Raw genomic sequence first — 27003 nt, forward strand, 5'->3', positions numbered from 1 at the left:
AGTGGCTGCAGCTGCGGCCTAACACTGCTACTGCCTATAGAGCGCCCCCTAGTGGCTGCAGCTCTAGCCTAACACTGCTACTGCCTATAGAGCGCCCCTAGTGGCTGCAGCTCTGCCCTAACACTGCTACTGCCTATAGAGTGCCCCCTAGTGGCTGCAGCTCTGACCTAACACTGCTACTGCCTATAGAGCGCCCCCTAGTAGCTGCAGCCTAACACTGCTATTGCCTATAGAGCGCCCCCTAGTGGCTGCTGCTCTGGCCTAACACTGCTACTGCCTATAGAGTGCCCCCTAGTGGCTGCAGCTCTGGCCTAACACTGCTTCTCCCTATGGAGCACCCCCTAGTGGCTGCAGCTCTGGCACTTTGAGTCTGCCAGGAGAAAAGCGCGATATAAATGTTCTGTGTCTTGTCTCGTTGCTCCGCTGTCCCCTGTTCAGGTTTGGCACCTTCGGGCTTCCTGACAGCCTTATGAAGGACTCGTGTCTCCGAGTGCTTCTGAAGACTGGCGGCTCCACACTGCTTACTGCATACCGCTTATGCAAGCGCAGTACGAAGCTGCTCCGCTTCTTAAGTACGTCCGAAACCTTCACCAAGGATCCCAAAGAGCTGTTTAACCTGTAAGGGGTACAGTGGTGGATCAAGTAGAGAGCATCGAGAATCCTCTGAGATCCATCGCCCTTCCTCTCCATAGCTGATTATCTGACTTTTTCTTTAAAGGGATAACCACAACGAGAGTGATATGAAGGCTGCCATATTTATTTCCTTTTAAGCAATTCCAATTGCCTTGCAGTTTTGCTGATCCTCTGCCGCTAATACTATTAGCCATAGCCCCTGAACAAGCATGCAGCAGATAAGGTGTTTCTGACATCATAGTCAGATCTGGCAAGATTAGCTGCATGCTTGTCTCTGGTGTGATTTAGAAACTACTGCAGCCAAATAGACCAGCAGGGCTGCCAGGGAACTGGCATTGTTTAACAGGAAATAATTATGGCGGCCTCCATATTCTTCTCACTTCAGTTGTCCTTTAATTCTAACCTGAGGGTCGCAGTGGTGGAAGGTTGATCATTGTGGTGGTATTGTTGCTGTGCCTAGCGGTGACCTGTTTCCTCTGTATTATATGCGTGTGTATTATATGAATGGTTGTCTTGTGTCGTTGCAGGTCAGTACGATGAGACACACCCCCGTCCAGCGTCACCTCCCCCCATTCTCCAGCCACTTGCTGCCCCCCGGCAAACATGAGCGACTCTTTCCCCTAAAGGAGGACAATTGTTGGGAGGACGAGGAAGAGGAGGAGACTGAGTTCCGGAAATCATGTCGGCAGCCGCCGAGGCAGCGGAAAGGGAGGCGGCAACGGCTGCGCGTTTTACGCTCATTGTACTTGCGCTTTTACAAGCGGACAGTTACACTGCCCTTCTACTGGAAGCTGTGGGGGAGCGTGGCAGTGAGGCGTCGGCGACTAGGAGGGCGCAGAAGAGAAGGAGGTGGAGGAAATGTGGGTATGGAATTGGGGGTGCGACACCACAGAGATCAGATTGAAGAATCGTCATTGGCCAATCACTACGAGGACGACGATGATGACACAAGTAAGAGCTTTATCTGTTCCTCTCCAGTGTTCTCCCCAGCTGGGTGCTCCACCCGGCTAATTTTGGGGAGCACCCGGCTGTCACAGGCTCACCTCCTCATCCTCCTATGCTGTAAGCGGAGTTGTGCCGGCCCGGCATTCCCCCATCACGTCCCACCCGGCTACTTTTTCATGCCACCCGCCTGGAGAAGAAAATTCTGGGGATAACCCTAATCTCTGGATATTCTTCCTTTCACCTCACTGACCCCCAGCATTCTCTGGTCCTGTCTGTACCGCCCATCTCTCGCCTCACTGACCCCCAGCATGCTCTGGTCCTGCCTGTACCGCCCATCTCTCTCCTCACTGACCCCCAGCATTCTCTGGTCCTGTCTGTACCGCCCATCTCTCGCCTCACTGACTCCCAGCATGCTCTGGTCCTGTCTGTACCGCCCATCTCTCGCCTCACTGACCCCCAGCATTCTCTGGTCCTGTCTGTTCCGCCCATCTCTCGCCTCACTGACCCCCAGCATGCTCTGGTCCTGTCTGTACCGCCCATCTCTCTCCTCACTGACCCCCAGCATTCTCTGGTCCTGTCTGTACCGCCCATCTCTCGCCTCACTGACCCCCAGCATGCTCTGGTCCTGTCTGTACCGCCCATCTCTCGCCTCACTGACCCCCAGCATGCTCTGGTCCTGTCTGTACCGCCCATCTCTCGCCTCACTGACCCCCAGCATGCTCTGGTCCTGTCTGTACCGCCCATCTCTCGCCTCACTGACCCCCAGCATTCTCTGGTCCTGTCTGTTCCGCCCATCTCTCGCCTCACTGACCCCCAGCATTCTCTGGTCCTGTCTGTTCCGCCCATCTCTCTCCTCACTGACCCCCAGCATTCTCTGGTCTTCCTGTCTGTACCGCCCATCTCTCGCCTCACTGACTCCCAGCATGCTCTGGTCCTGTCTGTACCGCCCATCTCTCGCCTCACTGACCCCCAGCATGCTCTGGTCCTGTCTGTACCGCCCATCTCTCGCCTCACTGACCGCCAGCATGCTCTGGTCCTGTCTGTACCGCCCATCTCTCGCCTCACTGACCCCCAGCATGCTCTGGTCCTGTCTGTACCGCCCATCTCTCACCTCACTGACCCCCAGCATTCTCTGGTCCTGTCTGTACCGCCCATCTCTCGCCTCACTGACCCCCAGCATGCTCTGGTCCTGTCTGTACTGCCCATCTCTCGCCTCACTGACCCCCAGCATTCTCTGGTCCTGTCTGTTCCGCCCATCTCTCGCCTCACTGACCCCCAGCACACTCTGGTCCTGTCTGTACCGCCCATCTCTCGCCTCACTGACCCCCAGCATGCTCTGGTCCTGTCTGTACCGCCCATCTCTCGCCTCACTGACCCCCAGCATGCTCTGGTCCTGTCTGTACCGCCCATCTCTCGCCTCACTGACGCCCAGCGTTCTCTGGTCCTGTCTGTACCGCCCATCTCTCACCTCACTGACTCCCAGCATGCTCTGGTCCTGTCTGTACCGCCCATCTCTCGCTTCACTGACTCCCAGCATGCTCTGGTCCTGTCTGTACCGCCCAGTGTTCTCCCCAGGCTCTTTTAGCCGGGTGCTCCACCCGGCTAGATTTGGTGACCACCCGGCTGTCATCGGCTCACCTCCTATGCTGTAAGCAGCGTTGCCCTGCATTTTCATCTCAACCCACCCGGCTACTTTTTCATGCCACCCGGCTACTATTTCATGCCACCCGGCTGGAAAAAAATTCTGGGGAGAACACTGCCGCCCATCTCTCGCCTCACTGACCCCCAGCATTCTCTGGTCCTGTCTACCGCCCATCTCTCGCCTCACTGACCCCCAGCATTCTCTGGTCCTGTCTGTTCCGCCCATCTCTCGCCTCACTGACCCCCAGCATTCTCTGGTCCTGTCTGTTCCGCCCATCTCTCGCCTCACTGACCCCCAGCGTTCTCTGGTCCTGTCTGTACCGCCCATCTCTCGCCTCACTGACCCCCAGCATTCTCTGGTCCTGTCTGTTCCGCCCATCTCTCGCCTCACTGAACCCCAGCATTCTCTGTTCTTCCTGTCTGAACCGCCCATCTCTCGCCTCACTGACCCCCAGCATGCTCTGGTCCGGTCTGTACCGCCCATCTTTCGCCTCACTGACCCCCAGCATGCTCTGGTCCTGTCTGTACCGCCCATCTCTCGCCTCACTGACCCCCAGCATTCTCTGGTCTTCCTGTCTACATTGCATCACAGCTCTACATTCTCTCTCCCTGCAGCTCCCCCTAATGGGATCCCCAATGGATTCTCCCCACTAGCAGCAGAACCTGAAAACATCCTCATCAGCAACGTTTGCAGCGTTGGTAACCAAGACGGCCCAGCTACAAATGGACCTCACCAAGAAGAGGACCTGTCTCCAGAGAGGGACGTCCCCGCCCTGACTGAAGAGCACGTGGCGTGTGTACAAAGTAAGCACCGCCTCTCTATTTCATTACCGTGTTTATTACTGGGAGAGTGAGGTTTGTTTATAGAACTGAAATGAAAAGATACATCTCAATGTTATTACATTAGCTAATGACTTGTGTACCAAAGATACAGACTGTGACAGACAGTTTCTCATGGCACTTTTTTTTTTTTATCCTTAGTTAACATGTTTTTCATTATTAGTAAAGTGAAATATACGATAACTCAATTTCCACATTTGATGCTGCTGTTCCAGAGACGTTCTCTTTGGAAGCCAGTCACATGACCCAGAGATCTGTGCGCACAGTATAAATTTGTGAGCAGAGAGGGAGCTTCTTCCGGTGCACACAGCGATCTCCAAGCCCCACCCACCTCCTGCCTTCTCTCTGTGGATGAGGTTGGTTTTGTGCTCAAGGAATAGACTCCACCTACTCCTTTTGTGGGCGGAGCAGCTCTCTGCACAGAAACAGACCCCACCTCCTTTTGCTCCTTTCATCTCTGTATTCACAGGGAGAGACTCCACATCCTGCCTCTGCTTCCCTATGCGGTCAGGGTTGGCTCTGTACTCATGGAATAGACTCCACCTCTGTGGGCGGAACAGCTCTCTATTCACAGAAAGGGACTCCATCTCTTCCCTCTGTGGGTAGAGCAGCTCTCTATCCTCAGGAAGAGACTCATCCTCATCTCTCTGCTCCCTTCATCTCTGTATTCACAATAAGAGACTCCACCTCTTCCCTCTGCTTCCCTCTGTGGGCGGAGTAGCTCTGTATTCTTAGGGAGAGACTCCACCTCCTCTCTGCTCCCTTCATCTCTGTATTCACAGTAAGAGACTCCACCTCTTCCCTCTGTGGGCGGAGTAGCTCTGTATTCTTGGAGAGACTCCACCACCTCCCTCTGCTCCCTTGATCTCTGTATTGACAGGAAGAGACTAGCTGTTGCCCTCTCCCAGCTCCTCTATGGTTGTAGGGTGTCATTCTGTAACTGTAGTGGTCTCTGGTTGGTAGCAGTGTTGCAGGGGGTCATTCTGTAACTGTAGTGGTCTCTGGCTGGTTGCAGTGTTGGAGGGGGTCATTCTGTAACTGTAGTGGTCTTTGGCTGGTTGCAGTGTTGGAGGGGGTCATTCTGTAACTGTAGTGGTCTCTGGCTGGTTGCAGTGTTGGAGGGGGTCATTCTGTAACTGTAGTGGTCTCTGGCTGGTTGCAGTGTTGGAGGGGGTCATTCTGTAACCGTAGTGGTCTCTGGCTGGTTGCAGTGTTGGGGGGAGGTCATTCTGTAACTGTAGTGGTCTCTGGCTGGTTGCAGTGTTGGGAGTCATTCTGTAACTGTAGTGGTCTCTGGCTGGTTGCAGTGTTGGGAGTCATTCTGTAACTGTAGTGGTCTCTGGCTGGTTGCAGTGTTGGTAGTCATTCTGTAACTGTAGTGGTCTCTGGCTGGTTGCAGTGTTGGGAGTCATTCTGTAACTGTAGTAGTCTCTGGCTGGTTGCAGTGTTGGAGGAGGTCATTCTGTAACTGTAGTGGTCTCTGGCTGGTTGCAGTGTTGGAGGTAGTCATTCTGTAACTGTAGTGTTCTCTGGCTGGTAGCAGTGTTGGGGGAGGTCATTGTGTGACTGTAGTGGTCTCTAGCTGGTAGCAGTGTTGGAGGGGGTCATTCTGTAACTGTAGTGTTCTCTGGCTGGTAGCAGTGTTGGGGGGAGGTCATTCTGTAACTGTAGTGGTCTCTGGCTGGTTGCAGTGTTGGAGGAGGTCATTCTGTAACCGTAGTGGTCTCTGGCTGGTTGCAGTGTTGGGGGGAGGTCATTCTGTAACTGTAGTGGTCTCTGGCTGGTTGCAGTGTTGGGAGTCATTCTGTAACTGTAGTGGTCTCTGGCTGGTTGCAGTGTTGGTAGTCATTCTGTAACTGTAGTGGTCTCTGGCTGGTTGCAGTGTTGGGAGTCATTCTGTAACTGTAGTGGTCTCTGGCTGGTTGCAGTGTTGGAGGAGTTCATTCTGTAACTGTAGTGGTCTCTGGCTGGTTGCAGTGTTGGAGGTAGTCATTCTGTAACTGTAGTGTTCTCTGGCTGGTAGCAGTGTTGGGGGAGGTCATTGTGTGACTGTAGTGGTCTCTGGCTGGTAGCAGTGTTGGAGGGGGTCATTCTGTAACTGTAGTGTTCTCTGGCTGGTAGCAGTGTTGGGGGAGGTCATTCTGTAACTGTAGTGGTCTCTGGCTGGTTGCAGTGTTGGGAGTCATTCTGTAACTGTAGTGGTCTCTGGCTGGTTGCAGTGTTGGGAGTCATTCTGTAACTGTAGTGGTCTCTGGCTGGTTGCAGTGTTGGGAGTCATTCTGCAACTATAGTGGTCTCTGGCTGGTTGCAGTGTTGGAGGTAGTCATTCTGTAACTGTAGTGTTCTCTGGCTGGTAGCAGTGTTGGGGGAGGTCATTGTGTGACTGTAGTGTTCTCTGGCTGGTAGCAGTGTTGGGGGGAGGTCATTCTGTAACTGTAGTGGTCTCTGGCTGGTTGCAGTGTTGGGAGTCATTCTGTAACTGTAGTGGTCTCTGGCTGGTTGCAGTGTTGGAGGTAGTCATTCTGTAACTGTAGTGGTCTCTGGCTGGTTTCAGTGTTGGAGGGGGTCATTCTGTAACTGTAGTGGTCTCTGGCTGGTTTCAGTGTTGGAGGGGGTCATTCTATAACTGTAGTGGTCTCTGGCTGGTTTCAGTGTTGGAGGGGGTCATTCTGTAACTGTAGTGGTCTCTGGCTGGTTGCATTGTTGGGGGAGTCATTCTGTAACTGTAGTGGTCTCTGGCTGGTTGCATTGTTGGGGGAGTCATTCTGTAACTGTAGTGGTCTCTGGCTGGTTGCATTGTTGGGGGAGTCATTCTGTAACTGTAGTGGTCTCTGGCTGGTTGCAGTGTTGGGAGTCATTCTGTAACTGTAGTGGTCTCTGGCTGGTTGCAGTGTTGGAGGGGGTCATTCTGCAACTGTAGTGGTCTCTGGCTGGTTGCAGTGTTGGGAGTCATTCTGTAACTGTAGTGGTCTCTGGCTGGTAGCAGTGTTGAGGGAGGTCATTGTGTGACTGTAGTTTTCTCTGGCTGGTAGCTGTGTTGGGGGGAGGTCATTCTGTAACTGTAGTGGTCTCTGGCTGGTTGCAGTGTTGGGAGTCATTCTGTAACTGTAGTGGTCTCTGGCTGGTTGCAGTGTTGGAGGTAGTCATTCTGTAACTGTAGTGGTCTCTGGCTGGTTGCATTGTTGGGGGAGTCATTCTGTAACTGTAGTGGTCTCTGGCTGGTTGCATTGTTGGGGGAGTCATTCTGTAACTGTAGTGGTCTCTGGCTGGTTGCATTGTTGGAGGGGGTCATTCTGTAACTGTAGTGGTCTCTGGCTGGTTGCATTGTTGGGGGAGTCATCCTGTAACTGTAGTGGTCTCTGGCTGGTTGCATTGTTGGAGGGGGTCATTCTGTAACTGTAGTGGTCTCTGGCTGGTTGCAGTGTTGGAGGTCATTCTGTAACTGTAGTGGTCTCTGGCTGGTTGCAGTGTTGGAGGTCATTCTGTAACTGTAGTGGTCTCTGGCTGGTAGCAGTGTTGGAGGAGGTCATTCTGTAACTGTAGTGGTCTCTGGCTGGTTGCAGTGTTGGAGGTCATTCTGTAACTGTAGTGTTCTCTGGCTGGTAGCAGTGTTGGAGCTCATTCTGTAACTGTAGTGGTCTCTGGCTGGTTGCAGTGTTGGAGGTCATTCTGTAACTGTAGTGGTCTCTGGCTGGTTGCAGTGTTGGGAGTCATTCTGTAACTGTAGTGGTCTCTGGCTGGTTGCATTGTTGGGGGAGTCATTCTGTAACTGTAGTGGTCTCTGGCTGGTTGCATTGTTGGGGGAGTCATCCTGTAACTGTAGTGGTCTCTGGCTGGTAGCAGTGTTGGAGGTCATTCTGTAACTGTAGTGGTCTCTGGCTGGTAGCCGTGTTGGAGGGGGTCATTCTGTAACTGTAGTGGTCTCTGGCTGGTTGCAGTGTTGGGGGAGTCATTCTGTAACTGTAGTGGTCTCTGGCTGGTTGCATTGTTGGAGGGGGTCATTCTGTAACTGTAGTGGTCTCTGGCTGGTTGCATTGTTGGGGGAGTCATCCTGTAACTGTAGTGGTCTCTGGCTGGTAGCAGTGTTGGAGCTCATTCTGTAACTGTAGTGGTCTCTGGCTGGTAGCAGTGTTGGAGCTCATTCTGTAACTGTAGTGGTCTCTGGCTGGTTGCAGTGTTGGAGGTCATTCTGTAACTGTAGTGGTCTCTCGCTGGTTGCAGTGTTGGAGGTAGTCATTCTGTAACTGTAGTGGTCTCTGGCTGGTTGCAGTGTTGGAGGTCATTCTGTAACTGTAGTGTTCTCTGGCTGGTTGCAGTGTTGGAGGTCATTCTGTAACTGTAGTGGTCTCTGGCTGGTAGCAGTGTTGGAGGTCATTCTGTAACTGTAGTGGTCTCTGGCTGGTAGCAGTGTTGGAGGAGGTCATTCTGTAACTGTAGTGGTCTCTGGCTGGTTGCAGTGTTGGAGGTCATTCTGTAACTGTAGTGTTCTCTGGCTGGTAGCAGTGTTGGAGCTCATTCTGTAACTGTAGTGGTCTCTGGCTGGTTGCAGTGTTGGAGGTCATTCTGTAACTGTAGTGGTCTCTGGCTGGTTGCAGTGTTGTGAGTCATTCTGTAACTGTAGTGGTCTCTGGCTGGTTGCATTGTTGGGGGAGTCATTCTGTAACTGTAGTGGTCTCTGGCTGGTTGCATTGTTGGGGGAGTCATCCTGTAACTGTAGTGGTCTCTGGCTGGTAGCAGTGTTGGGGGAGTCATTCTGTAACTGTAGTGGTCTCTGGCTGGTTGCATTGTTGGAGGGGGTCATTCTGTAACTGTAGTGGTCTCTGGCTGGTAGCCGTGTTGGAGGGGGTCATTCTGTAACTGTAGTGGTCTCTGGCTGGTTGCAGTGTTGGGGGAGTCATTCTGTAACTGTAGTGGTCTCTGGCTGGTTGCATTGTTGGAGGGGGTCATTCTGTAACTGTAGTGGTCTCTGGCTGGTTGCATTGTTGGGGGAGTCATCCTGTAACTGTAGTGGTCTCTGGCTGGTAGCAGTGTTGGAGCTCATTCTGTAACTGTAGTGGTCTCTGGCTGGTAGCAGTGTTGGAGCTCATTCTGTAACTGTAGTGGTCTCTGGCTGGTTGCAGTGTTAGAGGTCATTCTGTAACTGTAGTGGTCTCTCGCTGGTTGCAGTGTTGGAGGTAGTCATTCTGTAACTGTAGTGGTCTCTGGCTGGTTGCAGTGTTGGAGGTCATTCTGTAACTGTAGTGGTCTCTGGTTGGTTGCAGTGTTGGAGGGAGGGGGTCATTCTGTAACTGTAGTGGTCTCTGGCTGGTTGCAGTGTTGGAGGTCATTCTGTAACTGTAGTGGTCTCTCGCTGGTAGCAGTGTTGGAGGTCATTCTGTAACTGTAGTGGTCTCTGGCTGGTTGCAGTGTTGGAGGTCATTCTGTAACTGTAGTGGTCTCTGGCTGGTTGCAGTGTTGGAGGGGGTCATTCTGTAACTGTAGTGGTCTCTGGCTGGTTGCAGTGTTGGAGGGGGTCATTCTGTAACTGTGTAGTGGTCTCTGGCTGGTAGCAGTGTTGGAGGGGGTCATTCTGTAACTGTAGTGGTCTCTGGCTGGTAGCAGTGTTGGAGGGGGTCATTCTGTAACTGTTAGTGGTCTCTGGCTGGTTGCAGTGTTGGAGGAGGTCATTCTGTAACTGTAGTGGTCTCTGGCTGGTTGCAGTGTTGGAGGAGGTCATTCTGTAACTGTAGTGGTCTCTGGCTGGTTGCATTGTAAACAAGGCTTTGGAGTCTGTACTATAATCATCCTACTCAATTTATGAAACCTCCGACTCCAGATACCCAAAATGGTTCAGACTCCGACTCCTTAGTCTCGTACTTACCAGGGTGGTGGATTTTGTACAAAAATCATCTGACTGTGACTCCTCAGTTGATGAAACCTCCGACTCCAGGTACCCAAAATTTCTCTGACTGCACAGCCGTGATTGAAACTAACTATAGGGATATGGAGGTGGCTATATTTATTTCTTGCTAAGCAGCAGCAGTTGCTTGGCATTTCTTCCTATCTCTTTGGCTGCAGTAGTGTCTGAATCACACACCTGAAATAAGCATACGGCTTCTCCAGACAGACTTGAGTTATGCTGGACATACACGGATGGATTGTTCTTATCAATCGAGCCACTGATGGCTCGATTGATAATTTCCGACAGGTCCGATACCCCGCCGGATCGGTTCTGCGCTCGATCCCCGCTGGCGGACAATGGGAAGAAAACGAGCGGAAGATAAGGAGCGCCCGCGGGGGCCAGAGGGAATGGATCCGGGCGCCCGCGGGGGCCAGAGGGAATGGATCCGGGCACCCGCCTGGGGCCAGAGGGAATGGATCCGGGCACCCGCCTGGGGCCAGAGGGAATGGATCCGGGCGCCCGCCTGGGGCCAGAGGGAATGGATCCGGGCGCCCGCCTGGGGCCAGAGGGAATGGATCCGGGCGCCCGCCTGGGGCCAGAGGGAATGGATCCGGGCGCCCGCCTGGGGCCAGAGGGAATGGATCCGGGCGCCCGCCTGGGGCCAGAGGGAATGGATCCGGGCGCCCGCCTGGGGCCAGAGGGAATGGATCCGGGCGCCCGCGGGGACAATCCGGCGGCTAATCGAGCCGCCGGGTCGACTCGTGTATTCCCAGCATAAGAAACGCCTTATCTGCATGTTAGATTATAGGTATGTTTGCATCAGATGCTGGCTGTTCAGTAGACTCAAAGTATTCACCCTTTTCAGAGTTGTGCTCCCGAAAACATGTCAAGCTTGTCAAGAAGAAGGAAGACTGAGCACCAGCTCGGCTTGCTAGGATTTATTGCAAATACAATGGCAGTCCAGGCATAGCGGATAGGATTTAGGTGAGGATACCGGCCTAACAGCCATTTCGCAGCAACTGCCGCTTTCTCAAAGTTTATACCTTTGTTGCCTTTGAGAAAGCGGCAGTTGTCTTCCTGACAACCTTATCTGCATGTTGCTTGGCTGCTATGGTTGGTTTAAAAGTATTACCTTCAGGTTTACAGCTTTTTTGGTTCAGTTAATGGAACAAAAAGCAATCGCACTGCACATAATTGAATCAGAGCAGCCCATCGGTATCTGGAAGCTGGGCTTCTGTGTTATCTGGGGCTTCCTTCAGAGACACATTACAGGGAGAGATCAGACTGTCTCCTCCTTCCACTGCTGCTGCTGCTCCTCCTCACCTCTCCCAGCAGAAAGCACAGGGGGTTGAGCTGACTTTAACTTGAATCTAAACTCAAAGAGGAAAAAAAGCCAGTGCAACTTACCTGGGGCTTCTGCCTGCCTGCTGCAGCTGCCGGGACAAACCGATTCTCTGGTCCCCCGCAGCGACGCATTCTAGTTTTCAGGGCTCAGCCAGTCTTTGGCCATCGTCCTCCGTCACGCTCCCAACGTTGGGAGTGTCCTCCACAGGATCTTTTAGCCGGGTGCTCCACCCGGCTAGTTTTGGTGAGCACCCGGCTGTCATCTGCTCACCTCCACCTCTGCTGTAAGCAGAAATATGCAGAGAAGCACTGGCCCTGCATTTTTTTTCATCTCACCCCACTGGCTACTTTTTCATGCCACCCGGCTGGAAAAGAAATCTGGGGAGGACACTGGTGTCCTACGCATGCACAGGATGTTCCTGGTGAAGGGAGTATGATTGAGGACGTGCATGGCCAGGGCTGTGCAGGCGCAGTGGCCTTCGACTGGCGAAGTCACCGAAAACGAAAGTTTCTCACTGCGGGGGACCAGTTGGTCGCAAGGACTTAGGGTCAATCGTGATATCAAATGCCAGTACCACTGCGCAACCTCACTCAGTGTCTCCCCTCCCCCCAGCCTGTGTGCGGTGTAATGTCTTCTCTCCAGCAGCGTTACTCCTGACCTCCTCCGGTGTCAGCTATTACCGCCATTTATGATAGATGTGGTACTGGAAGCTATTGTCAATCGCTGTGCAGTGTGTGGGCAGGCTGGATCCCTCTCTGGTCAGACTTCATCTAATGATTGATCCGGTTATACATTGAGTGATGTGTGGCTTAATGGTTTTATTGCTGGACTGCTAAGAGGAGTTTATTTTACATCATGTAGCTCTTGCTCAGGTATTGCTTACACCGTTGTGTAATTGGGAATGCAAACCCCAGTTATTAGAGTGATGCACAACCTTTCTCCATTAGTGTGTAAAGCCAGATGGGTTGTGACAGCTGTGATTGCTCCCTGCAGGTATTTTGGACCAGTTCCTCCAGACATACGGCAGTTTGATACCGCTGGGCACAGACGAGGTACTGGAGAAGCTACAAGATGTCTTTCAGCAGCCCTTTAACACCCCAACAAGGTATATTGGTGTCTGGTGGGGGTGATTGGTGACCTAGGGGGGTGATTGTTGACCTAGGGGGGTGATTGTTGACCTAGGGGGGTGATTGTTGACCTAGGGGGGTGATTGTTGACCTAGGGGGGTGATTGTTGACCTAGGGGGGTGATTGTTGACCTAGGGGGGTGATTGGTGACCTAGGGGGGTGATTGGTGACCTAGGGGGGTGATTGGTGACCTAGGGGGGTGATCGGTGACCTGGGGGGGGGGGTGATCTGTGACCTGTGGGGTTGATCGGTGGCCGGGGGGGGGGGGAGTTGATCGGTGGCCGGGGGGGGGGGGGGTGATCGGTGGCCGGGAGGGTGATCAGTGACCTGGGTGGAGGGGTGTGGTCAGTGACCTGTGGGGTGATCAGTGACCTGGGGAGTGATCAGTGACCTGGGTGGAGGGGTGTGGTCAGTGACCTGGGGGGTGATCAGTGACCTGGGGAGAGGGGGGTTATCGGTGACCTGGGGGGTAGTCAGTGACCTGGGGGGAGGGGGGTGATCAGTGACCTGGGTGGAGGGGTGTGGTCAGTGACCTGGGGGGTGATCAGTGACCTGGGGGAGGGGGGTTATCAGTGACCTGGGGGGTGGTCAGTGACCTGGGGGGAGGGGGGTGATCAGTGACCTGGGTGGAGGGCTGTGGTCAGTGACCTGGGGGGTGATCAGTGACCTGGGGGGAGGGGGGTGATCAGTGACCTGGGGGGAGGGGGTGGTCCATCATGCTAGGGATAGTTTAAAAAGGTATAGTCAGCCATAAAATCAAACTCCATTTACCCACTGCTCTCGGTTTATTATGCAGCCAGCAACCTGACCCTGCATTGCAATATACTCATAAATGTGTCTGCTGTAATCAATCTTATCTCCGTCAGTCTGGTTCTATTTAGTCTATTGCTGATGGGAAGGAAGCTTGTCATCACCCCTCCCATATTCCTGCTCCTCACTGATTGGCTGAGGGCAGTTCAGTGTAAAGCTGTTGAAATCCAATCTTTGCTGTGCTTACAAAGCAAACTAGATACGACAGTTTCTAGTAGAAAATAAACAGAGTAAGGGAGGAAATGACATCAGGATTTAATTCCGTCAGCGGCAGTAGAGATGGAAAATTCCTGGAACAGTTTTCTCTTTATTTCCTTATAAAATTCACTGAAGTCAAAACGTGGACAGTACAATATGTGTGTTATGTAAGTAGAACATAAATTTATCTACTTATATATGTGTTTTTCCCCCTGGAAAGTATGGTCCCTGCTGCGTTATTGTATGAATAATGGGGGGTGGTGACGCAGTCACTGATGTCTTGGCCACACCCTGCTCATATATTTTCCAGCATTCAGGACCACAATGTAACTGCAAACTGGGCGCAGGGTCTCACACATGCTGTTAAATCACTTGCCTCCAAGTCCAGGCAGACACAACCTGAAAAGAGACACGTAACCTCCCTGGCGGTGCATTTCTGCCTGAAATGGAGTCAAAAGCGGTACATTGTTTTTCAATAATTGTAGGCCTCCAATTCTTAAGGCATAACTGACCAAAATATTCCAGAATAAAAGCCTGATAGGCATTCTGCATATATATGACTAGAACACAAATTTGTTAAATTAATGAATAAACTTAAATTGTGAAACTGTACAAATAAGGCAGGCAGAGAGTAGTCAAAATCCAGGCAGAGGTCGGTACAGGCGGCAGGCAGAGAGTAGTCAAAATCCAGGCAGAGGTCGGTGCAGGCGGCAGGCAGAGAGTAGTCAAAATCCAGGCAGAGGTCGGTACAGGCGGCAGGCAGAGAGTAGTCAAAATCCAGGCAGAGGTCGGTACAGGCGGCAGGCAGAGAGTAGTCAAAATCCAGGCAGAGGCCGGTGCAGGCGGCAGGCAGAGAGTAGTCAAAATCCAGGCAGAGGTCGGTGCAGGCGGCAGGCACAGAGTAGTCAAAATCCCAGGCAGAGGTCGGTGCAGGCGGCAGGCAGAGAGTAGTCAGAATCCCAGGCAGAGGCCGGTGCAGGCGGCAGGCAGACAGTAGTCAAAATGCAGGCAGAGGTTGGTGCAGGCGGCAGGCAGAGAGTAGTCAGAATCCAGGCAGAGGTCGGTGCAGGCGGCAGGCAGAGAGTAGTCAAAATCCAGGCAGAGGTTGGTGCAGGCGGCAGGCAGAGGTCAGTGCAGGCGGCAGGCAGAGAGTAGTCAAAATCCAGGCAGAGGCAGGTGCAGGCGGCAGGCAGAGAGTAGTCAGAATCCCAGGCAGAGGCCGGTGCAGGCGGCAGGCAGACAGTAGTCAAAATGCAGGCAGAGGTTAGTGCAGGCAGAGAGTAGTCAAAATCCAGGCAGAGGTTGGTGCAGGCGGCAGGCAGAGAGTAGTCAAAATCCAGGCAGACGTCGGTGCAGGCGGCAGGCAGAGAGTATTCAAAATCTGGGCAGGCAGAGAGTAGTCAAAATCCATGCAGCCGTCGGTGCAGATGTACATGGCTTACTTTTTCCTCCCTAAAAGTCCAGATCCACTTTAAAAATTAGCCCCGCTCCCCCCCCCACCAATGTCACACTGCTCTGCCGCATTGATTAACTGACTGCCAGGTAACCGGAACAAGAGCGTGGATATGGGGATCCCGGTGGCCAGAGATAGTGGAAGAGGGAGGCTGGAGTCCCACTGCGCAGCACCGATCGCGTGCGGGTCTCCAAAACAATATGCAAATCAGGGAATTCCCTACCCCCGACCTGAGCTCGGGCTCACCACTCGCAGCTCATTTTTCCTACCCTGAGCTCAGGTCGGGGTTACCGCCAGGGAGGTTAAGCAAAACAACTGTTGTTAAACCGTTTGTCCTACGAAAATACACAATATTTCTGCAGTTGTGCCCAGAGGTGGATTCAGTGCTGTGAATTCTCAAATCAAGAGAGCCTAAAATAACTATTTTCTTCTGTTGGTTTCTGTTATTGCGGTTACTGCATACGAAACGGGCAGTTTGGGTGCTGGCGGCCGGCTGGTAATGTGGGCAGCGCACAGACTGTAATGCAGCTATAGGGGCGCCTAGAGTATGACCTGGTAAAAAACTGTGTGGGTAAGTATAAGGTGACGCACAGGTGTTTCGGGCTGTATCAGTCCTTTCTCAAACCATCACAGGCACACCCATGTGGGTCTGTGATGGTTTGAGAAAGGACTGATACAGCCCGAAACGCCTGTGCGTCACTTTATACTTAACCACACAGTTTTTAACCTGTTTTTTATGGAACAATAAAGATGGAAACTTTATGGTGCAGATCGTGTGGAGTGTTTGCAAACACTTGTTACTCCAGAGTTGATCGCTGCACGTCTTCTTACCATTGGTGCGGAAGCATTTACTACATAGAGTATGACCTGGGTGCCTCTTATTAATGAAACTGCAGTGCTGGGAGGTTGTGCTGATATTGGCAGCGGAACATATTTTAGTGGCCACATACAGTGGCGCGGTGGGCTGTGTTCGGCCCGCGGCCCTTCAGTTAGTCCATCTACAGCACTGAGTCTACGTAAAACCTTGCCTTGCTTGGCACTAACATAAAATGTATCCACAGGAGGACAGTGGTGCACAATGTCATCCAATCATACCAGCGGCTACCAGGAAACACTCTACTGCGCAGCTTCCGTGTCACATACAAGAGACATGTGCTCACCATGGATGACTTAGGAACGCTGTACGGACAGAACTGGCTCAATGACCAGGTAATCGCACAATACAGCCATGACTGTGAGCTCGCAAGGGCACGGACCTCCTATTTATTGTGCTGTAATCATATGTTCTCTGTATGTATTTGTACTGGTATTGCTGGATGTCAGGATCGTGCAATGTGTCTTGAACTCGTGTGTATATTTTGCACAATGTAAAATCGTAGTAATGCAGGGAATCTGGGCCAGTGCTGTGTGCAGGGATAGAAGTGGACGGGGTAACATCTGTGCTGTATAATAGCTGTATTTGTGTTTTCAGGTGATGAACATGTACGGGGATTTAGTGATGGATGCAGTACCTGATAAGGTGAGTTTCTGGGACTTGGTAATATCTCTGTAGGGTGATCTACTTGTTGGTGTTTCTGTAGGCTGGAAAGCCGTGTTGGCGTGGACAGCACGGTGGTGTAGTGGTGAGCGTTCTCGCCTTGCAGCGCTGGGTCTCTGGTTCAAATCTGGCATTACCTGCACAGAATTTGTATGTTCTATGTGGGTTTCCTCCGGGCAATCCCACACCCTAAAAACATACAGATAAGTTAATTGTGTTTCCTCTAAAAGTTGACCATATATTATGATACATGTACTACACAATACATACATAGGCATACGACTTTGTTAGGGATTAGAGTGTGAGCCCCTCTGAGGACAATCAGTGACATGACTATGTACTCTGTAATGTGCTGCAGAAGATGTCAGTGCTATATACATTTATTATTATTATTATTATTATTTATTAGATTTATATAGCGCCAACATATTACGCAGCGCTGTACAATAAATAGGATTACAGACAATGATAACAGGGTTGACAGAACAATACAGGTAACAGACCATAGATACAACAATACAGGTAATAGCAATAAGATACGCAACACAATGCAGATAATAGTACAATGCCAGATCATAAACTGGAATGGTAGTGGTAAAAAATTACCAGTTCCAAATTCTGGGTAAAGTGCACACAGTCAAGTATGGTACACAAGGGAAGAGGGCCCTGCCAAAGGCTTACAATCTAGAGGGAGGGGCTGGTGACACAAAAGGAGTGGGTGCATCGAGAAGTTATTGGCAGAAAGGATTAGGGTAGTGTTGAGTTGATGTAGGCCTCCTTGAAGAAGTGAGTTTTGAGTGCTTTTTTGAAGGTGTTGAAGGTGGGAGCGAGCCTGATGGGCAGCGGGAGAGAGTTCCACAGGATAGGGGCAGCTCTAGTGAAGTCCTGCAGTCTGGCATGGGAGTGCGAGATGCGTGGGGTGGTTAAGAGGAGGTCGTTGGAGGAGCGAAGTGGGCGGCCAGGTGTATATCTGCTGACCAGGTCAGAGATGTAGGTTGGGCAGGACTTGTGTAAGGATTTGTATGCCAAACATAGGATCTTGAAGCTGATTCTGAAGTGAATTGGAAGCCAATGAAGGGATTTGCGTAGGGGAGTTGTGGAGACAGAGCGGTGGGAGGAGTAGATGAGTCTGGCTGCTGCGTTCATGATGGATTTTAGGGGGGCGATGCGGTTTTGAGGAAGGCCTGACAAGAGGGAGTTGCAGTAGTCCAGGCGGGAGATGATGAGGGCATGGACAAGGAGTTTGGTAGTGTCTGGGGTCAGGAAAGGCCGGATCTTGGAGATGTTGCGTAAGTGGAAATAGCAGGCTCTAGCTACGGTTTGGATGTGGGAGGTGAAGGAGAGGGCCGAGTCTAGGGTGACACCCAGGCAGCGGGCTTGTGTGGTTGGATGAATGATTGTGCCATTGACAGTGACATAGAGGTCAGTGGGGGGTGAAGCAGCACGGGGCAGGAAGATTAGGAGCTCAGTCTTATCCAGGTTTAATTTTAGGAACCTGGCAGACATCCACGATGAAATAGCTGAGAGACCAGAGGATACCTTCTCCATGGTGGTGGTGGAGAGGTCAGTGGTATGGAGGTAAATCTGGGTGTCATCTGCATATAGGTGATAGTTGAAACCCAGAGAGGAGAGGAGTTTTCCGATGGAGGCGGTGTAAATGGAGAACAGCAGGGGACATTAGACTATGACTATGGTAGGATTAGAGTGTGAGCTCCTCTGAGCACAGTCAGTGACATGACTATGTACTCTGTAAAGTGCTGCAGAAGATGTCAGTGCTATAGAAATACATAATAATAGCTTTTCCATGGTTTGAGCAGTTTGGTGAATGCTGTGCCTGTATGGGAAGGGATCTCTGCAGTGTACAGAATCGGGCAATGTCTGCATACAGTGGATGCTGTCCCTGTATGGGAAGAGATCTCTGCAGTGTACAGAATCTGGCAGTTTCTGCATACAGTGGATGCTGTCCCTGTATGGGAAGAGATCTCTGCAGTGTATAGAATCGGGCAATGTCTGCATACAGTGGACGCTGTCCCTGTATGGGAAGGGATCTCTGCAGTGTATAGAATCGGGCAATGTCTGCATACAGTGGATGCTGTGCCTGTATGGGAAGGGATCTCTGCAGTGTACAGAATCTGGCAGTGTCTGCATACAGTGGATGCTCCCTGTATGGGAAGGGATCTCTGCAGTGTACAGAATCTGGCAGTGTCTGCATACAGTGTATGCTGTCCCTGTATGGGAAGGGATCTCTGCAGTGTATAGAATCGGGCAATGTCTGCATACAGTGGATGCTCCCTGTATGGGAAGGGATCTCTGCAGTGTACAGAATCTGGCAGTGTCTGCATACAGTGGATGCTCCCTGTATGGGAAGAGATATCTGCAGTGTACAGAATCTGGCAGTGTCTGCATACAGTGGATGCTGTGCCTGTATGGGAAGGGATCTCTGCAGTGTACAGAATCTGGCAGTGTCTGCATACAGTGGACGCTGTCCCTGTATGGGAAGGGATCTCTGCAGTGTACAGAATCTGGCAGTGTCTGCATACAGTGGACGCTGTCCCTGTATGGGAAGGGATCTCTGCAGTGTATAGAATCTGGCAGTGTCTGCATACAGTGGACGCTGTACCTGTATGGGAAGGGATATCTGCAGTGTACAGAATCTGGCAGTGTCTGCATACAGTGAATGCTGTGCCTGTATGGGAAGGGATCTCTGCAGTGTATAGAATCGGGCAATGTCTGCATACAATGGATGCTGTCCCTGTATGGGAAGGGATCTCTGCAGTGTACAGAATCTGGCAGTGTCTGCATACAGTGGATGCTGTCCCTGTATAGGAAGGGATCTCTGCAGTGTACAGAATCTGGCAGTGTCTGCATACAGTGGATGCTGTGCCTGTATGGGAAGGGATCTCTGCAGTGTACAGAATCTGGCAGTGTCTGCATACAGTGGACGCTGTCCCTGTATGGGAAGGGATCTCTGCAGTGTACAGAATCTGGCAGTGTCTGCATACAGTGGACGCTGTCCCTGTATGGGAAGGGATCTCTGCAGTGTATAGAATCTGGCAGTGTCTGCATACAGTGGACGCTGTACCTGTATGGGAAGGGATATCTGCAGTGTACAGAATCTGGCAGTGTCTGCATACAGTGAATGCTGTGCCTGTATGGGAAGGGATCTCTGCAGTGTACAGAATCGGGCAGTGTCTGCATACAGTGGACGCTGTCCCTGTATGGGAAGGGATCTCTGCAGTGTACAGAATCTGGCAGTGTCTGCATACAGTGGATGCTGTGCCTGTATAGGAAAGGATCTCTGCAGTGTACAGAATTTGGCAGTGTCTGCATACAGTGGATGCTGTCCCTGTATGGGAAGAGATCTCTGCAGTGTACAGAATCTGGCAGTGTCTGCATACAGTGGATGCTGTGCCTGTATGGGAAGAGATCTCTGCAGTGTACAGAATCTGTCAGTGTCTGCATACAGTGGATGCTGTCCCTGTATGGGAAGGGATCTCTGCAGTGTACAGAATCTGGCAGTGTCTGCATACAGTGGATGCTGTCCCTGTATGGGAAGGGATCTCTGCAGTGTACAGAATCTGGCAGTGTCTGCATACAGTGGACGCTGTCCCTGTATGGGAAGAGATATCTGCAGTGTACAGAATCTAGCAATGTCTGCATACAGTGGATGCTCCCTGTATGGGAAGGGATCTCTGCAGTGTACAGAATCTGGCAGTGTCTGCATACAGTGGACGCTGTCCCTGTATGGGAAGGGATATCTGCAGTGTACAGAATCTGGCAGTGTCTGCATACAGTGGATGCTGTGCCTGTATGGGAAGAGATATCTGCAGTGTACAGAATCTGGCAGTGTCTGCATACAGTGGATGCTGTGCCTGTATGGGAAGGGAGCTCTGCAGTGTACAGAATCTGGCAGTGTCTGCATACAGTGGATGCTGTGCCTGTATGGGAAGGGATCTCTGCAGTGTACAGAATCTGGCAGTGTCTGCATACAGTGGATGCTGTGCCTGTATGGGAAGGGATCTCTGCAGTGTGCAGAATCTGGCAGTGTCTGCATACAGTGGATGCTGTCCCTGTATGGGAAGAGATCTGCAGTGTATAGAATCTGGCAATGTCTGCATACAGTGGATGCTGTGCCTGTATGGGAAGGGATCTCTTCAGTGTATAGAATCTGGCAGTTTCTGCATACAGTGGATGCTGTCCCTGTATGGGAAGAGATATCTGCAGTGTACAGAATCTGGCAGTGTCTGCATACAGTGGATGCTGTGCCTGTATGGGAAGGGATCTCTGCAGTGTGCAGAATCTGGCAGTGTCTGCATACAGTGGACGCTGTCCCTGTATGGGAAGGGATCTCTGCAGTGTATAGAATCTGGCAGTGTCTGCATACAGTGGATACTGTGCCTGTATGGGAAGGGATCTCTGCAGTGTACAGAATCTGGCAGTGTCTGCATACAGTGGATGCTGTCCCTGTATGGGAAGGGATCTCTGCAGTGTATATAATCTGGCAGTGTCTGCATACAGTGGATGCTGTGCCTGTATGGGAAGGGATCTCTGCAGTGTACAGAATCTGGCAGTGTCTGCATACAGTGGATGCTGTCCCTGTATGGGAAGAGATATCTGCAGTGTACAGAATCTGGCAGTGTCTGCATACAGTGGATGCTGTCCCTGTATGGGAAGAGATCTCTGCAGTGTACAGAATCTGGCAGTGTCTGCGTACAGTGGATGCTGTCCCTGTATGGGAAGGGATCTCTGCAGTGTATACAATCTGGCAGTGTCTGCATACAGTGGACGCTGTTCCTGTATGGGAAGGGATCTCTGCAGTGTACAGAATCTGGCAGTGTCTGCATACAGTGGATGCTGTCCCTGTATGGGAAGAGATATCTGCAGTGTACAGAATCTGGCAGTGTCTGCATACAGTGGATGCTGTGCCTGTATGGGAAGAGATCTCTGCAGTGTACAGAATCTGGCAGTGTCTGCGTACAATGGATGCTGTCCCTGTATGGGAAGGGATCTCTGCAGTGTACAGAATCTGGCAGTGTCTGCATACAGTGGATGCTGTCCCTGTATGGGAAGGGCTCTCTGCAGTGTACAGAATCTGGCAGTGTCTGCATACAGTGGATGCTGTCCCTGTATGGGAAAAGATCTCTGCAGTGTACAGAATCTGGCAGTGTCTGCATACAGTGGATGCTGTCCCTGTATGGGAAGAGATATCTGCAGTGTACAGAATCTGGCAGTGTCTGCATACAGTGGATGCTGTCCCTGTATGGGAAGGGCTCTCTGCAGTGTACAGAATCTGGCAGTGTCTGCATACAGTGGATGCTGTGCCTGTATGGGAAGGGATCTCTGCAGTGTACAGAATCTGGCAGTGTCTGCATACAGTGGATGCTGTCCCTGTATGGGAAGAGCTCTCTGCAGTGTACAGAATCTGGCAGTGTCTGCATACAGTGGATGCTGTCCCTGTATGGGAAGGGATCTCTGCAGTGTACAGAATCTGGCAGTGTCTGCATACAGTGGATGCTGTCCCTGTATGGGAAGGCATCTCTGCAGTGTAAAGAATCTGGCAGTGTCTGCATACAGTGGATGCTGTCCCTGTATGGGAAGGGATCTCTGCAGTGTACAGAATCTGGCAGTGTCTGCATACAGTGGATGCTGTCCCTGTATGGGAAGAGATATCTGCAGTGTACAGAATCTGGCAGTGTCTGCATACAGTGGATGCTGTCCCTGTATGGGAAGGGATCTCTGCAGTGTACAGAATCTGGCAGTGTCTGCATACAGTGGATGCTGTCCCTGTATGGGAAGGGCTCTCTGCAGTGTACAGAATCTGGCAGTGTCTGCATACAGTGGATGCTGTCCCTGTATGGGAAGGGATCTCTGCAGTGTACAGAATCTGGCAGTGTCTGCATACAGTGGATGCTGTCCCTGTATGGGAAGAGATCTCTGCAGTGTACAGAATCTGGCAGTGTCTGCATACAGTGGATGCTGTCCCTGTATGTGAAGAGATATCTGCAGTGTACAGAATCTGGCAGTGTCTGCATACAGTGGATGCTGTCCCTGTATGGGAAGGGCTCTCTGCAGTGTACAGAATCTGGCAGTGTCTGCATACAGTGGATGCTGTCCCTGTATGGGAAGGGATCTCTGCAGTGTACAGAATCTGGCAGTGTCTGCATACAGTGGATGCTGTCCCTGTATGGGAAGGGATCTCTGCAGTGTACAGAATCTGGCAGTGTCTGCATACAGTGGATGCTGTCCCTGTATGGGAAGGGATCTCTGCAGTGTACAGAATCTGGCAGTGTCTGCATACAGTGGATGCTGTCCCTGTATGGGAAGGAATCTCTGCAGTGTACAGAATCTGGCAGTGTCTGCATACAGTGAATGCTGTGCCTGTATGGGAAGGGATCTCTGCAGTGTACAGAATCTGGCAGTGTCTGCATACAGTGGATGCTGTGCCTGTATGGGAAGGGATCTCTGCAGTGTACAGAATCTGGCAGTGTCTGCATACAGTGAATGCTGTGCCTGTATGGGAAGGGATCTCTGCAGTGTACAGAATCTGGCAGTGTCTGCATACAGTGGATGATGTGCCTGTATGGGAAGAGATCTCTGCAGTGTACAGAATCTGGCAGTGTCTGCATACAGTGGATGCTGTCCCTGTATGGGAAGGGATCTCTGCAGTGTACAGAATCTGGCAGTGTCTGCATACAGTGTATGCTGTGCCTGTATGGGAAGAGATCTCTGCAGTGTACAGAATCTGGCAGTGTCTGCATACAGTGGATGCTGTCCCGGCTGTATGGGAAGAGATCTCTGCAGTGTACAGAATCTGGCAGTGTCTGCGTACAGTGGATGCTGTCCCTGTATGGGAAGGGATCTCTGCAGTGTATACAATCTGGCAGTGTCTGCATACAGTGGACGCTGTCCCTGTATGGGATGGGATCTCTGCAGTGTACAGAATCTGACAGTGTCTGCATACAGTGGATGCTGCCCCTGTATGGGAAGAGATCTCTGCAGTGTACAGAATCTGGCAGTGTCTGCATACAATGGATGCTGTCCCTGTATGGGAAGGGATCTCTGCAGTGTACAGAATCTGGCAGTGTCTGCATACAGTGGATGCTGTCCCTGTATGGGAAGGGATCTCTGCAGTGTACAGAATCTGGCAGTGTCTGCATACAGTGGATGCTGTCCCTGTATGGGAAGAGATCTCTGCAGTGTACAGAATCTGGCAGTGTCTGCATACAGTGGATGCTGTCCCTGTATGTGAAGAGATATCTGCAGTGTACAGAATCTGGCAGTGTCTGCATACAGTGGATGCTGTCCCTGTATGGGAAGGGCTCTCTGCAGTGTACAGAATCTGGCAGTGTCTGCATACAGTGGATGCTGTCCCTGTATGGGAAGGGATCTCTGCAGTGTACAGAATCTGGCAGTGTCTGCATACAGTGGATGCTGTCCCTGTATGGGAAGGGATCTCTGCAGTGTACAGAATCTGGCAGTGTCTGCATACAGTGGATGCTGTCCCTGTATGGGAAGGGATCTCTGCAGTGTACAGAATCTGGCAGTGTCTGCATACAGTGGATGCTGTCCCTGTATGGGAAGGAATCTCTGCAGTGTACAGAATCTGGCAGTGTCTGCATACAGTGAATGCTGTGCCTGTATGGGAAGGGATCTCTGCAGTGTACAGAATCTGGCAGTGTCTGCATACAGTGGATGCTGTGCCTGTATGGGAAGGGATCTCTGCAGTGTACAGAATCTGGCAGTGTCTGCATACAGTGAATGCTGTGCCTGTATGGGAAGGGATCTCTGCAGTGTACAGAATCTGGCAGTGTCTGCATACAGTGGATGATGTGCCTGTATGGGAAGAGATCTCTGCAGTGTACAGAATCTGGCAGTGTCTGCATACAGTGGATGCTGTCCCTGTATGGGAAGGGATCTCTGCAGTGTACAGAATCTGGCAGTGTCTGCATACAGTGTATGCTGTGCCTGTATGGGAAGAGATCTCTGCAGTGTACAGAATCTGGCAGTGTCTGCATACAGTGGATGCTGTCCCGGCTGTATGGGAAGAGATCTCTGCAGTGTACAGAATCTGGCAGTGTCTGCGTACAGTTGATGCTGTCCCTGTATGGGAAGGGATCTCTGCAGTGTATACAATCTGGCAGTGTCTGCATACAGTGGACGCTGTCCCTGTATGGGATGGGATCTCTGCAGTGTACAGAATCTGACAGTGTCTGCATACAGTGGATGCTGCCCCTGTATGGGAAGGGATCTCTGCAGTGTACAGAATCTGGCAGTGTCTGCATACAGTGGATGCTGTCCCTGTATGGGAAGGGATCTCTGCAGTGTACAGAATCTGGCAGTGTCTGCATACTGTGTATGCTGTGCCTGTATGGGAAGAGATCTCTGCAGTGTACAGAATCTGGCAGTGTCTGCATACAATGGATGCTGTCCCTGTATGGGAAGGGATCTCTGCAGTGTACAGAATCTGGCAGTGTCTGCATACAGTGTATGCTGTGCCTGTATGGGAAGAGATCTCTGCAGTGTACAGAATCTGGCAGTGTCTGCATACAGTGGATGCTGTCCCTGTATGGGAAGGGATCTCTGCAGTGTACAGAATCTGGCAGTGTCTGCATACAGTGTATGCTGTGCCTGTATGGGAAGAGATCTCTGCAGTGTACAGAATCTGGCAGTGTCTGCATACAGTGGATGCTGTCCCTGTATGGGAAGGGATCTCTGCAGTGTACAGAATCTGGCAGTGTCTGCATACAGTGGATGCTGTCCCTGTATGGGAAGGGATCTCTGCAGTGTACAGAATCTGGCAGTGTCTGCATACAGTGGATGCTGTCCCTGTATGGGAAGAGATCTCTGCAGTGTACAGAATCTGGCAGTGTCTGCATACAGTGGACGCTGTCCCTGTATGGGAAGGGATCTCTGCAGTGTACAGAATCTGGCAGTGTCTGCATACAGTGGATGCTGTCCCTGTATCGGAAGGGATCTCTGCAGTGTACAGAATCTGGCAGTGTCTGCATACAGTGGATGCTGTCCCTGTATGGGAAGGGATCTCTGCAGTGTACAGAATCTGGCAGTGTCTGCATACAGTGGATGCTGTCCCTGTATGGGAAGGAATCTCTGCAGTGTACAGAATCTGGCAGTGTCTGCATACAGTGAATGCTGTGCCTGTATGGGAAGGGATCTTTGCAGTGTACAGAATCTGGCAGTGTCTGCATACAGTGGATGCTGTCCCTGTATGGGAAGGGATCTCTGCAGTGTACAGAATCTGGCAGTGTCTGCATACAGTGTATGCTGTGCCTGTATGGGAAGAGATCTCTGCAGTGTACAGAATCTGGCAGTGTCTGCATACAGTGGATGCTGTCCCGGCTGTATGGGAAGAGATCTCTGCAGTGTACAGAATCTGGCAGTGTCTGCGTACAGTGGATGCTGTCCCTGTATGGGAAGGGATCTCTGCAGTGTATACAATCTGGCAGTGTCTGCATACAGTGGACGCTGTCCCTGTATGGGATGGGATCTCTGCAGTGTACAGAATCTGACAGTGTCTGCATACAGTGGATGCTGCCCCTGTATGGGAAGGGATCTCTGCAGTGTACAGAATCTGGCAGAGTCTGCATACAGTGGATGCTGTCCCTGTATGGGAAGGGATCTCTGCAGTGTACAGAATCTGGCAGTGTCTGCATACTGTGTATGCTGTCCCTGTATGGGAAGAGATCTCTGCAGTGTACAGAATCTGGCAGTGTCTGCATACAGTGGATGCTGTCCCTGTATGGGAAGAGATCTCTGCAGTGTACAGAATCTGGCAGTGTCTGCATACAGTGGATGCTGTGCCTGTATGGGAATGGATCTCTGCAGTGTACAGAATCTGGCAGTGTCTGCATACAATGGATGCTGTCCCTGTATGGGAAGGGATCTCTGCAGTGTACAGAATCTGGCAGTGTCTGCATACAGTGGATGCTGTCCCTGTATGGGATGGGATCTCTGCAGTGTACAGAATCTGACAGTGTCTGCATACAGTGGATGCTGCCCCTGTATGGGAAGGGATCTCTGCAGTGTACAGAATCTGGCAGTGTCTGCATACAATGGATGCTGTCCCTGTATGGGAAGGGATCTCTGCAGTGTACAGAATCTGGCAGTGTCTGCATACTGTGTATGCTGTCCCTGTATGGGAAGAGATCTCTGCAGTGTACAGAATCTGGCAGTGTCTGCATACAGTGGATGCTGTCCCTGTATGGGAAGAGATCTCTGCAGTGTACAGAATCTGGCAGTGTCTGCATACAGTGGATGCTGTGCCTGTATGGGAATGGATCTCTGCAGTGTACAGAATCTGGCAGTGTCTGCATACAGTGGATGCTGTCCCTGTATGGGAAGGGATCTCTGCAGTGTACAGAATCTGGCAGTGTCTGCATACAGTGGATGCTGTCCCTGTATGGGAAGGGATCTCTGCAGTGTACAGAATCTGGCAGTGTCTGCATACAGTGGATGCTGTCCCTGTATGGGAAGGGATCTCTGCAGTGTACAGAATCTGGCAGTGTCTGCATACAGTGGATGCTGTCCCTGTATGGGAAGAGATCTCTGCAGTGTACAGAATCTGGCAGTGTCTGC

At 51.5% G+C, this 27003-nt stretch overlaps 1 protein-coding gene across 1 annotated transcript in view; it reads left to right on the plus strand.

Moving 5' to 3' along the window:
- The window catches only part of SENP3 (SUMO specific peptidase 3), a 54267-nt gene that overhangs the window by 5339 nt on the left and 21925 nt on the right, over positions 1-27003 (plus strand). The window contains exons 2-6 of the mRNA XM_068272009.1: positions 1161-1584; positions 3835-4023; positions 12279-12390; positions 15935-16082; positions 16345-16392. Of these exons, the coding sequence (XP_068128110.1) occupies positions 1170-1584; positions 3835-4023; positions 12279-12390; positions 15935-16082; positions 16345-16392 (912 nt within the window). The 5' untranslated portion in view covers positions 1161-1169. The remainder of the gene's footprint in view (positions 1-1160; positions 1585-3834; positions 4024-12278; positions 12391-15934; positions 16083-16344; positions 16393-27003) is intronic.

Source organism: Hyperolius riggenbachi, chromosome 3 (genome assembly GCF_040937935.1).
Source record: "Hyperolius riggenbachi isolate aHypRig1 chromosome 3, aHypRig1.pri, whole genome shotgun sequence".
Taxonomy (NCBI): Eukaryota; Metazoa; Chordata; class Amphibia; order Anura; family Hyperoliidae; genus Hyperolius; species Hyperolius riggenbachi.